The 12170-nt window shown below is 34.1% G+C and overlaps 1 protein-coding gene across 3 annotated transcripts; it reads right to left on the bottom strand.

Moving 5' to 3' along the window:
• Nucleotides 1–588: 588 nt before the first annotated feature.
• Nucleotides 589–11604, bottom strand: LOC149244336 (formate dehydrogenase, chloroplastic/mitochondrial-like). Of its 3 annotated transcripts, none has more exons than XM_089367974.1 (3): nucleotides 11397–11604; nucleotides 2638–2842; nucleotides 589–1046 (listed from the first exon to the last, which is right to left on the bottom strand). In XM_089367974.1, exons 1-3 carry the CDS (start codon nucleotides 11513–11515, stop codon nucleotides 849–851), a joined length of 522 nt encoding a protein of 173 aa, XP_089224100.1. In that variant the 5' UTR covers nucleotides 11516–11604; the 3' UTR covers nucleotides 589–848. The 3 variants fall into 3 exon arrangements, with proteins under 3 accessions (XP_089224100.1, XP_089224099.1, XP_089224101.1); XM_089367973.1 differs by having other exon boundaries at nucleotides 2638–2847; nucleotides 11397–11595; XM_089367975.1 differs by lacking the exon at nucleotides 589–1046 and adding an exon at nucleotides 2280–2474 and having other exon boundaries at nucleotides 2638–2847.
• Between the last annotated feature and the right edge of the window lie 566 nt (nucleotides 11605–12170).

The following is a 12170-nucleotide window of genomic DNA, read 5'->3' on the forward strand; positions in this document are numbered from 1 at the left end:
TTGTTTTATGTCTTTTCTTACATCTTTTTTTTTTTCCTTTTTTGCACCCAAGTTTGCATCCCAAATTTACACCATTATTTGCATCATCATTTGGCATATTAATTTGTAACGTTTTTTGCTTCTTTTTAACGCTAAACTTTGCATCTTATTTTACATCTAGTTGTTGTCCTTTTTTGCATCTAATTTGGTGCCCATTTATGTGTCCTTGTTTTTGCCCAATTTGATATCCTTTTGTATGCCATGTTTTGTTCCCTTCTTTGTGTCAACTATTGCACAATTTTTCACTTCTAATTTAAAACACTTTGTATGTCAATTGTTTGCATTTTGTATTAATTCCTAGTTTAACATCCAATTTTACTTTCAATTTTGCATCCATGGTTACATCCGCATTTGACTTCTTATATAGAGTATATTTTTCTTTACATATATGACCCCCTTTATAGATTCATAGTGAAATATATGATAGTTTCTAAATATCATTAAAGTAGATATCACAATTCAAAATCATTTGTAAAGAAATTTAAGAGAAATTGACAACATCCATCCAAAAAAATAACAATGTGTCATTAACAATTTTCAAAACATGTATAAAATAGCAACATAATACTAATAAAATCAGTATTATTTTTAATCAAAACAAGTAAAATTCAAATATGATTAACAAATCAAAATATTTCATGAATATCGTTATTCTACGATAAATTAACAACATACATAAATCAAACTCATCGTATGATTACAAAATCAAAATGTCTCATTGATATAGGGTAAATTCACAACACCCATCTAAACATAACAATGTCATTCTACACAATAATTTCTTCATAAAAAACAAGGCATGTGCATGCCTAGCTACCACCACCAAGATCATCCTCATAATCATCTTGACCATCCTCATTACTCTGATCCACATCATCACCAACACCACAACTATCATCATCATCTCCTCCTTCACCACCATCATCCTCATCCTCATCCTCATCATCTCCTGATATATGTTGAACATAATTTGGATCATCGTCTTGGCAATCATTACCTATAGCATTCTGACAAAAAAAATCAATATTACATGTTAGTATTAATTACATAACACAACGCATGTTTTTGTTATACAATGTTAACCATAAAATGAGGTAAGATATACTAGCATTTGCACCAGATGTTGCAAAGGAAACGCCGTAAGGCATAAATTGAAAAATACAAATACAACAAAAGAATACTTTGATAAAGAATAAAAATATATTGAATGCTCAAATCAATGCCCCATTAACTGGAAGCATTTAGTAAACATATCTATCAACATTAGGATTATACACAATGATCAAGAAATTTTCCATATACAAACAACAACTTCCACAACAACCTTTTGTCACATCCACATTTTAAGAAATGCCTTGGAACATGATCAGAATCTTCCATATTGCCTTTTTCATTATGCAGATAAATCTTCCATATTGCTATTTTCATCATGAATATTGTTAGTTCATTGTTGTAAAGTGTTAGTGTGTTAAATTCAATACTATAAGTTCGACAAGTGAAAAACATTCCTCAATTAGCATAATATACATTTTTCTCTCACCGTGTATTTTTCAGTCAAAGAGCACAAGTAACATATTAACATGTATTTTCCCTTCATTATTTTCATCATAGAGCCAAGAAATCTACGCCTTATCTATAAAGTAACAAAAACATTTTGAAATAAGTTTAATATTTCAAGCCAGTGTCTAACCTATAAAGTAACAAAAACTTTTTGAAATAAATTTAATATTTTAAGCAATTGACTAACCTACTTTAATAATTGAAAAATTCTCAAAGATGAATTATACTCCATAATAAGAGAGCCAACACCGGAGCCCATACTTTCACTAAAACCAAAAGAAACACAACCACTTGTTAAGAAGAAATTCAAGTAATAATAATAAAACAAAAATAATAAACATTAAAGTATAAAATGGTATTTCCAACACACAAGTATAAATATACATGCTCTATGTCCATTGTTAGATTAAATGGGTGTGGAGAAAATTAGTAGAGAACCCAAAATTGTATTTCTAATTAGGATGGGTGGAGAAATGCTTTAAATGCGGGTTGTTGTCATTCTAATGAAACCCTTTGCAAAGGGGATGTTAAGATTCTGAGAGAAAAGCTAGGCTTGGTAGAGAACACCTTCCTTGTTAAACATTCCCCTACTGTAACCAAAAGGAAAGGGCAAGAGAAACAATAATTAGGTTTTTGTTCACAAGTTGTACAAAATATATAGGTGCTATTGATGTTTGAGTGAATAATGGGAGAGATTATTTATGAAATTGTGATAAGGCGCACCTAGTTTTGTCAGAAAGAGGCATATTAATGACAAGTACATCACATTTAGGTAGCATTTCGTCAAGATTTGTCTCTAATGTTGCTCCAGTTTCCTTTTCCAATTCGGCTCCAATAGAAAGACGGTCGTGGTAAAGAAGCTTACAATTGAAGGGCTGTACAAAGGAACGCAATTCAATTCAACATCATGTAATGTTTATTATTATTAGATTGAAATTTTGAAACAAACAGCATGCATGCGTAAGAATTATGGAGCACTGATTTTTGAAAAGAAGTTTGCAACATCATGAAGTAGTACTAGATCCTAAGAATGAATACCTTCAAACGCTTAAGTAGTTCTTTGCCAATACGCCCTGCACCAATAGAACCAATAGTTTTCCCTTCTAGATCATATGACCTGTAAGAAATTGCTGCCACTTTCCAATCACCCTCAACAATTTGCTTATATCCAGGCACAAAGTTTCGCATCAATATGAGAATGCGCATTAGCTCATCTTCTGCCACGGACACCACATTACTTTCGCTGATCTTCAACCAATGATGATACAAACAAATCAATGGAATAAAAAAATATATCCAATATAAATAAAATGCGTTTAAAAGTAACTCTCTGTTTTATTTACAGGAAAATAAAGAGAGTGTTAGTCTATCTGTGTTTCTCGAGATATAATGCCCCATATCCAAAATACGAAAGCTATAGGAGAACAGTTATTACACAGTGCAATCTCACCATTACAAAGGAGTCGATAAAAGACCAAATGCATTAAAGCTTTCCAAGAAATTGCAAAAACATACAATAACACAAGTGAAGATCAAGGTAAATCTGCAGTACATGTTGGATTGGGGATAAAGCCAATATCATAGCATGATATTGACAATTAAATGAGTTGTAAATAATAATGGAATGATATGGAATTGAATAGCCTACAGGCTGAATATAAACAAGAGAGATATTATTTCATTGTTATTAATTTATTATAAAATCACATTTTTTAAAACAATAACTATTTTTATTTCAATACCAACCATTAACTAATTTCTAAGAATAATTCTAATTATTGTTGTCCACTTCATCTTCTTTCCATTTCTGTACCATGAGGGAAAAACCCAATACCATTCCTATATCTTAAAATTAACATTAAATATGTCAAAATAGCTCAAGCATATTTTTGCAAGCATATTTTGGAAAACAATCATTACAGACGGATTAAACAAAGAAGAGCGCTTTGAGATCTTCCGCAAATCTTTCAGGAATGTAATAAGAGCAAAATAAAACCCATGGGTAAGTACAGCCAAAAGGATAATGAATCAATCTAGTCACAGTAAATACCAATATGATAATCCAGGTAAGATGTATTGTCACTTTTCCTGATTTCAGCCCTCTTGGCACCGGTAGGTTACCTATATCCTCACCCAAAACCAAAGTAGAAGCAGGCCTGGCTGGGAGACTATCTTTCAAAATTGACAAGGTATTATTTCTATCAATTAGAATGCACATCCTCAGGTGTTCAAGAATAATTAATAGAACAATCAGCTAGATGAGCAGATCCAATTTAGAGAATCTCACTCAGATCTACTTGACATCACCTCCATGATTTAAATAATGATTGGAGGAGTCTTAATACTCCAGAGTCCAGATCACTTAACATACAGAAACTAAGGCAGCCAAAGAACAATATCCCATCACTCCCATGCCACATATATATGTTTAGGTATAGTTGGAAGGACACATACCTTTCCTGTAACTAATTCAGCAAGGTTGTCATTACAAGTTTTGGGCTATGTTCAATGCCCTGGTATTGAAAGGTATACAGGTTGTTCACCTTAATTACACACATCAATGCATATGTATGTTCAGGGTTTAAGCTCATAGGCCTGTAGCTATTACAGCAAAACTACAAGTGTAAATATATAATACAGTGAATTCATTTCTGAGCAAATTCCAAGTCCAGCGTTTGTTCAAGCCAAACAGTCATAAGGTTCTGAGTATCTTATGGTCAAGCATCTCATCAAAAATGCATTCCATCACATTTTATCAATACCCATGCACTATCAAAAGACACGACTCTGTTCCTTCTCCTTGTTATCAAAGGACACGACTTTCTATATGTTAATTTATACAATCTTAATTCTTATTCTATTCTCTATGTACTTTCTAAATCCTAATCCAACATATCCTAGATCCAACTTCTGCATATCCAAGGATCTTCATACTTCCACCTTCATACGTTTCTCACAACAAGACCCAAATATAAACCAAGGCTCTGGAGGAGAAACAAGAAGAGAGGAGTGTAGTGACCAACCTGATCTGATCTGCTAATAATACTACAAACTAAAAGATAACTATCACTTTATTGTTTGTAGCTTCTTGGGGGTGAATGTGACAATGCTATATATATCATAAGGATCTGGAATCTGATATCCCTCTTTGTTGTGGGCTGCTGGTTCCAGGGTGAGAAAAAGTGGTATAAAAGTCCTCTAAAAACGAAGGTGAAGGGTGTCATAGTGAGGTGGTTTTCCAATTGCTTGTATCTATATAAACTATAAATGGATCTTTACTATAAAGTATTCTAAAGAGTTTCTTCAACTTACTTTAATATCCTTTTAAATTAACTCGTCCTCTTCTCAAAGACCCATATATAAATAAAGCATTGTTCATCTTTTCAAAGCTCATGTCTTAAGCATTCCATTAATACCAATAATAAAAAGAAGGATGATGATTCCGATGTATGTAATTTGTAGTTCTTGTTGCCTATGAAGTCTAAGGAGCTTAATCCCTCAAGAGTAAAACAGTAAAAGGAATTTAAGTCTCGGTCGTATTGTTAGTTCCTAATCTTCTACTAACAAAGACATTCCGCTATCTTTTTTCAGGAGTCAAGACTAAACTGTATGTAATCCAAAACATACTTTCTTTGTCCAAGATTTCCCTACTTGTAATAGATTACTACAACCACATATACTACAAAAAGAAACCAATAACTCCTAATTATTATTCTGATGCCTTTGCGAGTTACTGATTAGATAATATAAACAAAGGAGTTATTCTTTATTCCAAGTGATACTAAACTAATAAGAAGACTAATCATACTATTCTTGTTTGTATTATCTCTGTATCTTTTCTATCTAAAGTAAATCTAAAGAGGAAGAATTGCTTGTCCTAATCAAGTGGGGTGAGGATCTAGGGCGACCAATGGGAGAGGAAGGCCTAAATGAGGCACACACTTCTTCTGTTGCTAGGGCCTGGGTTTTTAATAGGATAACCACAGGGATATGTTGCAAGGACAGGGGAATAATTGGTTCTATGCAATGCCATGATCTTCTTTACAAGAGTCGCTGCTAATCCCTTGAATGTATCTTGTTTTTTTTTTTTTTTGCTTCTAGGATGGACCTACTTAGTCCTTCAACAACTAGAAGAAATAAATAAGGAGACAAGGTACAACCTTGTTTTAAGTTTTAACCCTCTTGAGGGTCTTAAGAAATTAGAGGCTGAACCATTTATAAAAAATGCATAAGAAGCTTAAATTACACATCCCATAATCTAATTTACCAGTGGTAAGTTGAAACTAATATGGATAAAAAGAAGTATCAGAAAGAGCCAAGACACCCTTTATAAGCCTTGGAGAGGTTCAACTTGATCACCATTATTGTAACATTTTTGACTTGAATAATATGGAGGCCCTCTTGTGCTGAAACAATTGCTTCATGGATCTGACGATCCTCTAGAGAACCAAGCGGTTCTGTTATATGAACTTACAAAGTAGTGCTTTCAATCTGACAGCCAAAACCTTAGCCATTATCTTATAAATACAATTAGACAAAGAAGTGGGTCTAAAAGCATAAAAAGACTCAGGTTGATCCACCTTTGGAATGAGTGCAATAGAGGTCCAGATGAAGGAGCCAGGGAGCCTTACTAAAGCTTCTCATTTCTTCCACTACCTGAAGTAAGTTGTCTCCCAACACTTCAACAAATCCCAGGTAGAACTCCACAGTCCACCCATAGGGATTGGGACTCTTGTCCTTATGGAAAGTCGACAAACACATTCAAAAGTGCTTTTCTGGACAGATCACCATTGCTAGAACTTTGTTGACTTGAATAGTGTAGAGGCCCTCTTGTGCTGAAACAATTGTGTCATAGATTTGACAAACTATTCTGGTTAGATGAAGTTAGAAAGTAGTGATTTTAATCTCACAGACAAAACCTTAGCCAATATCTTATAAATCCAATTACATAAAGCAGTGGGTCTAAAAGCATAAAAAATGTTCAGTCTCAAAACTCTGAAGTAAATTTGTAAAGAATGTAGCATTAGCTTTCTTGGCTTAGTGAAATCCCTAATTTTCTATCCTATTTGCCTGTCTTAAAAATCTCACGAAAACCTGTAAAGATTGTGCCATTGTGTACGCTTAGCCTCTAAAAGCCCTAGCTTTCTATCTTCTTCTGTGTAATTTGAATAGAACACCATCAAATACCAGAATTATCAATTCCCATTCTCCAAAACTTTTAAATGTGCGGAACTGAGACAGAAATCATTCAATCAAACCACTCGAAATGCATCTGAATGCTGATCCATTAACTTAAAGAACTTCTTCCCAAACTCTGCCATTTTTTAAACAAAATTTATCCATACATGCATACATTGTATGTATGTATGTATGTATGGATTGTATACATGTATGTATGGATTGTATACATGTATGTATGGATTGTATACATGTATCTATGGATATGTACTATGCATACATACATGCATACAATCCATACACACATGCATACAATCATACATACATACATGCATCAATTGTGTAAAATGAGAGCTCAAGTGCCAATTGCCAAGGGATATACCTATGCATAGATGACAACATTTTATTTAGCCAACATGTGAAGCTTGCAATTAATTGGATTATGAACCAGATTGCCTTGGGAAAACAAAGAGGGGTCATGATATGTCAAATGGAGTAAAATTATTCTTTCTCTTGCTGAGGATTAAAGCTACATCAACTCTCAACTTGCCCCTGCCAACCATCTCACTTTCATAGATAAGAAGATGATGTTGTTGGTTATGGTTTTTCTTATTGGTGCAACTAGCCAGATACTGCACGTTGCACATTCTGCAATTTTCCCTTGACCCTTATATGATAAGCTGGTATAACCAACTACACACTTGCAAAAGGAATGTGTAGGCAGAGATATATTCAAGAAACCTTACTACTACAATGTTTGTTTGAATGTATCTTGTTCCTCAATCTCATGGGACTAGTAAGGAAGCTTGCTACATAGCTTTTGCCTTGATTTAGTTAGGGCCAGAAATGAGACTCTGATCGTATGTAACCAGCAAGTTACCATTTGGGTTGTTGTATATTTCTTCAGCTGGCATATTGGTCACCTCAATTTGTTGGGGTTAGCGAGATTTCAAGCAGCTGGATATTGCCATATTGCCCCTACTCACAGTAAAAATTTACCTTGAACATTCTATATAGTATTATCTTGACCTAAATAGGACAAGAACGAGCACTCTTGTCATGTGTCCCTTGAATCTTGAAAGAAAACTTCCATATAAACTATACCTCCATTACCATATCATTGCCTATTCTCAAGGATGGCATTCACATCAGACAGTTGGATCAAGAAGAGGTATCTTGCCAATAAGTTCCACAAGCCATGAAGATAAGTACAAGGCTGCATGCCCACCATTGGGTAAGTTCCCTGGGTTTCTGCACTTCATCCACACATAAACCCTATATTGAACCCTCAAACAAACCCTGAATTTTCCCATCAAAACTACAAGACTTGGCCTTCAAAGTTCAAATTAGGCCTAAGCTCAACCTTCAAACATCGAAATTTGGCCACCAAAACAAACTTGAAACTCAGCCTCAACAACATTGAAGTTCGGCCTTCAACAGGGCTAAAACTCTCCCTCTAGAACAGCGTTGCAACTCACCTTCTAACTAGGACCAAAAACCTTCACAAAGAGTGCCAAAAACCCTTCCCACAAGAAAACTCTCCAACTATGCTTCACTTGGTTCATGAGGTATGAACCTTAGAATTACTCCTTTGCTTGCTTAGACAAACCTGAATTGGCTTGAGCGAGTAAGTCCTAGGTCCCTACACATAACACCTATATATAGTGTGTTTGACCACCAAAAGCAAGGCCGACTTGCCCACTGGCTAGGCTAACTTGGCAGACTATAATATTGAAAAAAATCATCTCTTTAACCAAAAGAAGTTAGGGGGAGTGCCATATAATGTTGCAAAAATCTTGGAATAAGCTTTCCAACCAACCTATATATATATATATATATATATCTATATATATATATATATATATATATATATATATATATATATATATATATATATATATATATCATGTTCCATAATTGGAGTAAAAATGCATTCAAAGATAGGATACCTAAATGGGACATCAAAAATCCAAAAACAATATTTCAAGAAGGTGTGTCATATATCGTTGGAAAGGTCTCAAAATATGTTATTTGACTATATAACTCTCTTTCATTTGGATAGCCTTTGACATCAATAACAACCATTTTCAACATACATAATTCAAAGGAATCTGTTGCTAAAATTTAGCTACTTTTCACATGGCTACCATCCATCGTCTATCAGTTGAAATGTTAGACAAAAGGAAACAAGCCCAATACAACAAAAAGAGAGAATTAATAGCCTGTAATATGTCAAGCCAACAATCCACAAACAAGAAATAAGTGGTAGAAAATTTATAATAACACTTGCCCTTCTGTGCCTTCAAGGGTGGAAGGAGATGCGAATATAAACAAAGGATTCACGCTCTTAGTTTAATAATAATTAACTACTACCATTATGTAACCATTCTGTAATTACTAATGGGCAAAAATAATAACATCTTACCCCACACTCACTTTTGGGAAAAAGTGGTGGCTGTGGAAAACTGTATGTAAAAGTACCAAAGGCAAAGGAATGTATTGATGCTCAAAGAATCATCGAAATGAGACCAAAAATCTTCAATTAATGCTCTGTTGTCCAATACAGTGTTGCAAAGATTGGTTATCTATCGTCAATATCATGAGATATCATGATTCTCTCAGCTCAGGGATATTATCAGCAGAAAAAGTTGTGAATTTTACAAATTTTGAACATATCATGATATTTTGAAAATATCCTGATATATCAACAAAATGTCACCAAAAAATGGAAAATATTAGCTGAGTTAGCAGATTATTGGATTTTTTGGCTCAGTTTGAAGTGGTATCAAAGCTTTTTCGAGGTACAAAGTGGAAGAATTTTTATTTTTTTATATAAATTTTTCAAAGGAAAAAGAGGACAGCAAAAAGCAAATCATATTCTAAAATTTTAAAATATGAAGAAACCAGTTGTAGATCTGGGTTCCTCTAGAAAAATACCCAGCTTCAAAAAAATTGTGCAAATCAGAGCCTAGGAAATGGAGTTATTGTTGATAGAAAACCAAAGTTTTAGGGTTTTCCTGATGAAGACCACAGATTCTAGACCAATACATATTGACAGTTTGACCAGATTTTAGTCCATCCAATGCCAATAGATACAAAGTGGTTGTAGCATTTCCTAATTGTGGTCTATCTTTCAATTGCTTGAACCAGGACTATATCACGGATATTGCAGCAATAAAAGAAATAATTCCAGTCTATAGAAAGGTAGCATAGTAATAACATACTTGAGTTTTCGGGGTGCTTCAAACAATCTCGTCCTAAAGATAGGATTCCAGGTTGTTTGCAGATTTTAATTGGTGAGGTTGGCTCTAATTTTGGAACTTTGTTGGCTCTGCTGTAGGTATCATTTTGCCCCAAATCTTCGCCAAACCTTTTTCATGGACTCACTAAAGGACTCTCATTTTCTGCATCCTTCATATGAGTAAACCTTCGACCCAGCACTGGTTTTCAATACAAACTTTCAAAGAGAGAAACTGGCAGTTTGGAGCAGGTTACAAGACCTCCTTCTATAATGAACAGAGATGACCCTGGAATGTGGCAAAATTTCTCCCCTTCAGCCGGTGCTAAAGAAAACAAAGAGCTTCTCTCTGAAATCTCTAACGGCGTGCTTGGATGGCCTAATCTGACCAAAACTACAAAAATGTACCATGAGTTTTCCTCTACGTTGTTATATTGTGAAGGATAGTGTTTCCCTCAATTACTAACCGTTCCAATAGCCCCTGCTTCCTGATCCATTAGTTTTGACTTCTCCAGACACTAAAGAGCATTAACGATTCTATTCCATTACACAAAGATGAGCTGGAAGGGAAAACCCTTCAGAGCACAGTATTTCATGTTGAGGTATCAAATTCTTGGTTCCATGGAAATAGAAACTGCATGAAGATATCTACGAACCACTTGAACATCAAAAATGTTCAGTCTCAAAACTCTGAAGTAAATTTGTAAAGAATGTAGCATTAGCTTTCTTGGCTTAGTGAAATCCCTAATTTTCTATCCTATTTGCCTGTCTAAAAAATCTCACGAAAACCTGTAAAGATTTGCCATTGTGTACGCTTAGCCTCTAAAAGCCCTAGCTTATCTTCTTCTGTGTAATTTGAATAGAACACCATCAAATACCAGAATTATCAATTCCCATTCTCCAAAACTTTTAAATGTGCGGAACTGAGACAGAAATCATTCAATCAAACCACTCGAAATGCATCTGAATGTTGATCCATTAACTTAAAGAACTTCTTCCCAAACTCTGCCATTTTTTAAACAAAATTTTGAGCACAACCTTGTCTAGTCCATTTATAGAGAGCGTTAGTTTATGAAATCTTGCCTGTAAGCCAAAATAGAGTCAAAATTTTCCATTGAAAGCTCAGAATAACTGAACCAGAAATAACCCTTGTGAAATTTGCTGCTTAAAACATTGTTTTGAGCACGGCCTCTTTCTTCATATTTATTTTAGATAATACGGTAGCTTATTTAATGAAATATTTCCAGAAAGTTGAAATATGGCAAATTTTTCCAATCAAGAACTCTAAATAATTTCATTAGGACAAGGCGTAGAGGATTCATGACGGCGACAAGAAAATAATGGCGCTTTGCAATTTAAGCACTCTCTTGCAGAAAAATACCTTTTCTGAAATCGTTTTGACCACGAAGAAACGCAGATGAACTGTTGGAAGTCGTGCAGAGAGAGATCTGGTGGCTCGTGGATCGATTCTGGGGCAATGTTTATGCGATTGCAAACCATGATTGTTCATATGCGAGCTACTGAGCTCGTTGAGAGGGATACGCGCAATGGCGCCAAACTACCAAGAGGATTTGAATTTAAAGGCGGGATAGAATATCTACCGTCCGATCATGTCATCGACGGCCATATATTTGTGTTTCAGTAAAACGGATTTTCAAAGAATTTGAAATATTATACATTTTATAGAATTTGAAATATTATACATTCTATTATTTAAGCTGAATAATAGTTTTACTTTGGAAAAATAATTGGGCACATCAAATAAAATATTGATGCGACGGACATAGAACTCCGAAACAATAATGCACCCTTCTCTTACTCCAAAACAATAATGCACCCTTCTCTAGCTGATGTGTCAATGCTTTCTTTGAAGTGGAACTTAAAGAATTAAGTAATTATTCATTATTAAATTGGGATTTTATATAAATTAATTGATTATTTATTAATGTTAATTTCATTTTATAATTTTATAGTAATTTTTAATAGATTTTTGTTAAAGATAATTATTTGAGCTATTATTGTATCAAGATTTTTGTTGTGTCTTTTATTATTATATTTTAATCCACTTTAAACATGCTCAAAATATGTTTTCATCTTCATTTGTGGAGATTATCTACTTGCATATTCAAAAAGTTTTGATGTAGTTTTTGCCTTG

The sequence above is a fragment of the Pinus tabuliformis genome, chromosome 8 (genome assembly GCF_031772625.1).
Source record: "Pinus tabuliformis cultivar Carrire ecotype Pingquan chromosome 8, CPIR1, whole genome shotgun sequence".
Taxonomy (NCBI): Eukaryota; Viridiplantae; Streptophyta; class Pinopsida; order Pinales; family Pinaceae; genus Pinus; species Pinus tabuliformis.

Coding starts and splice junctions, on each gene's coding strand:
- LOC149244336 (XM_089367973.1), bottom strand. CDS start 11,525: ATGAACAATCATGGTTTGCAATCGCATAAACATTGCCCCAGAATCGAT. Junction 2,848..11,396: donor TCAAAACGATTTCAGAAAAG/GTATTTTTCTGC, acceptor CATTGGTTGAAG/ATCAGCGAAAGTAATGTGGT. Junction 1,047..2,637: donor AACTACTTAAGCGTTTGAAG/GTATTCATTCTT, acceptor TTTTTTTGTCAG/AATGCTATAGGTAATGATTG.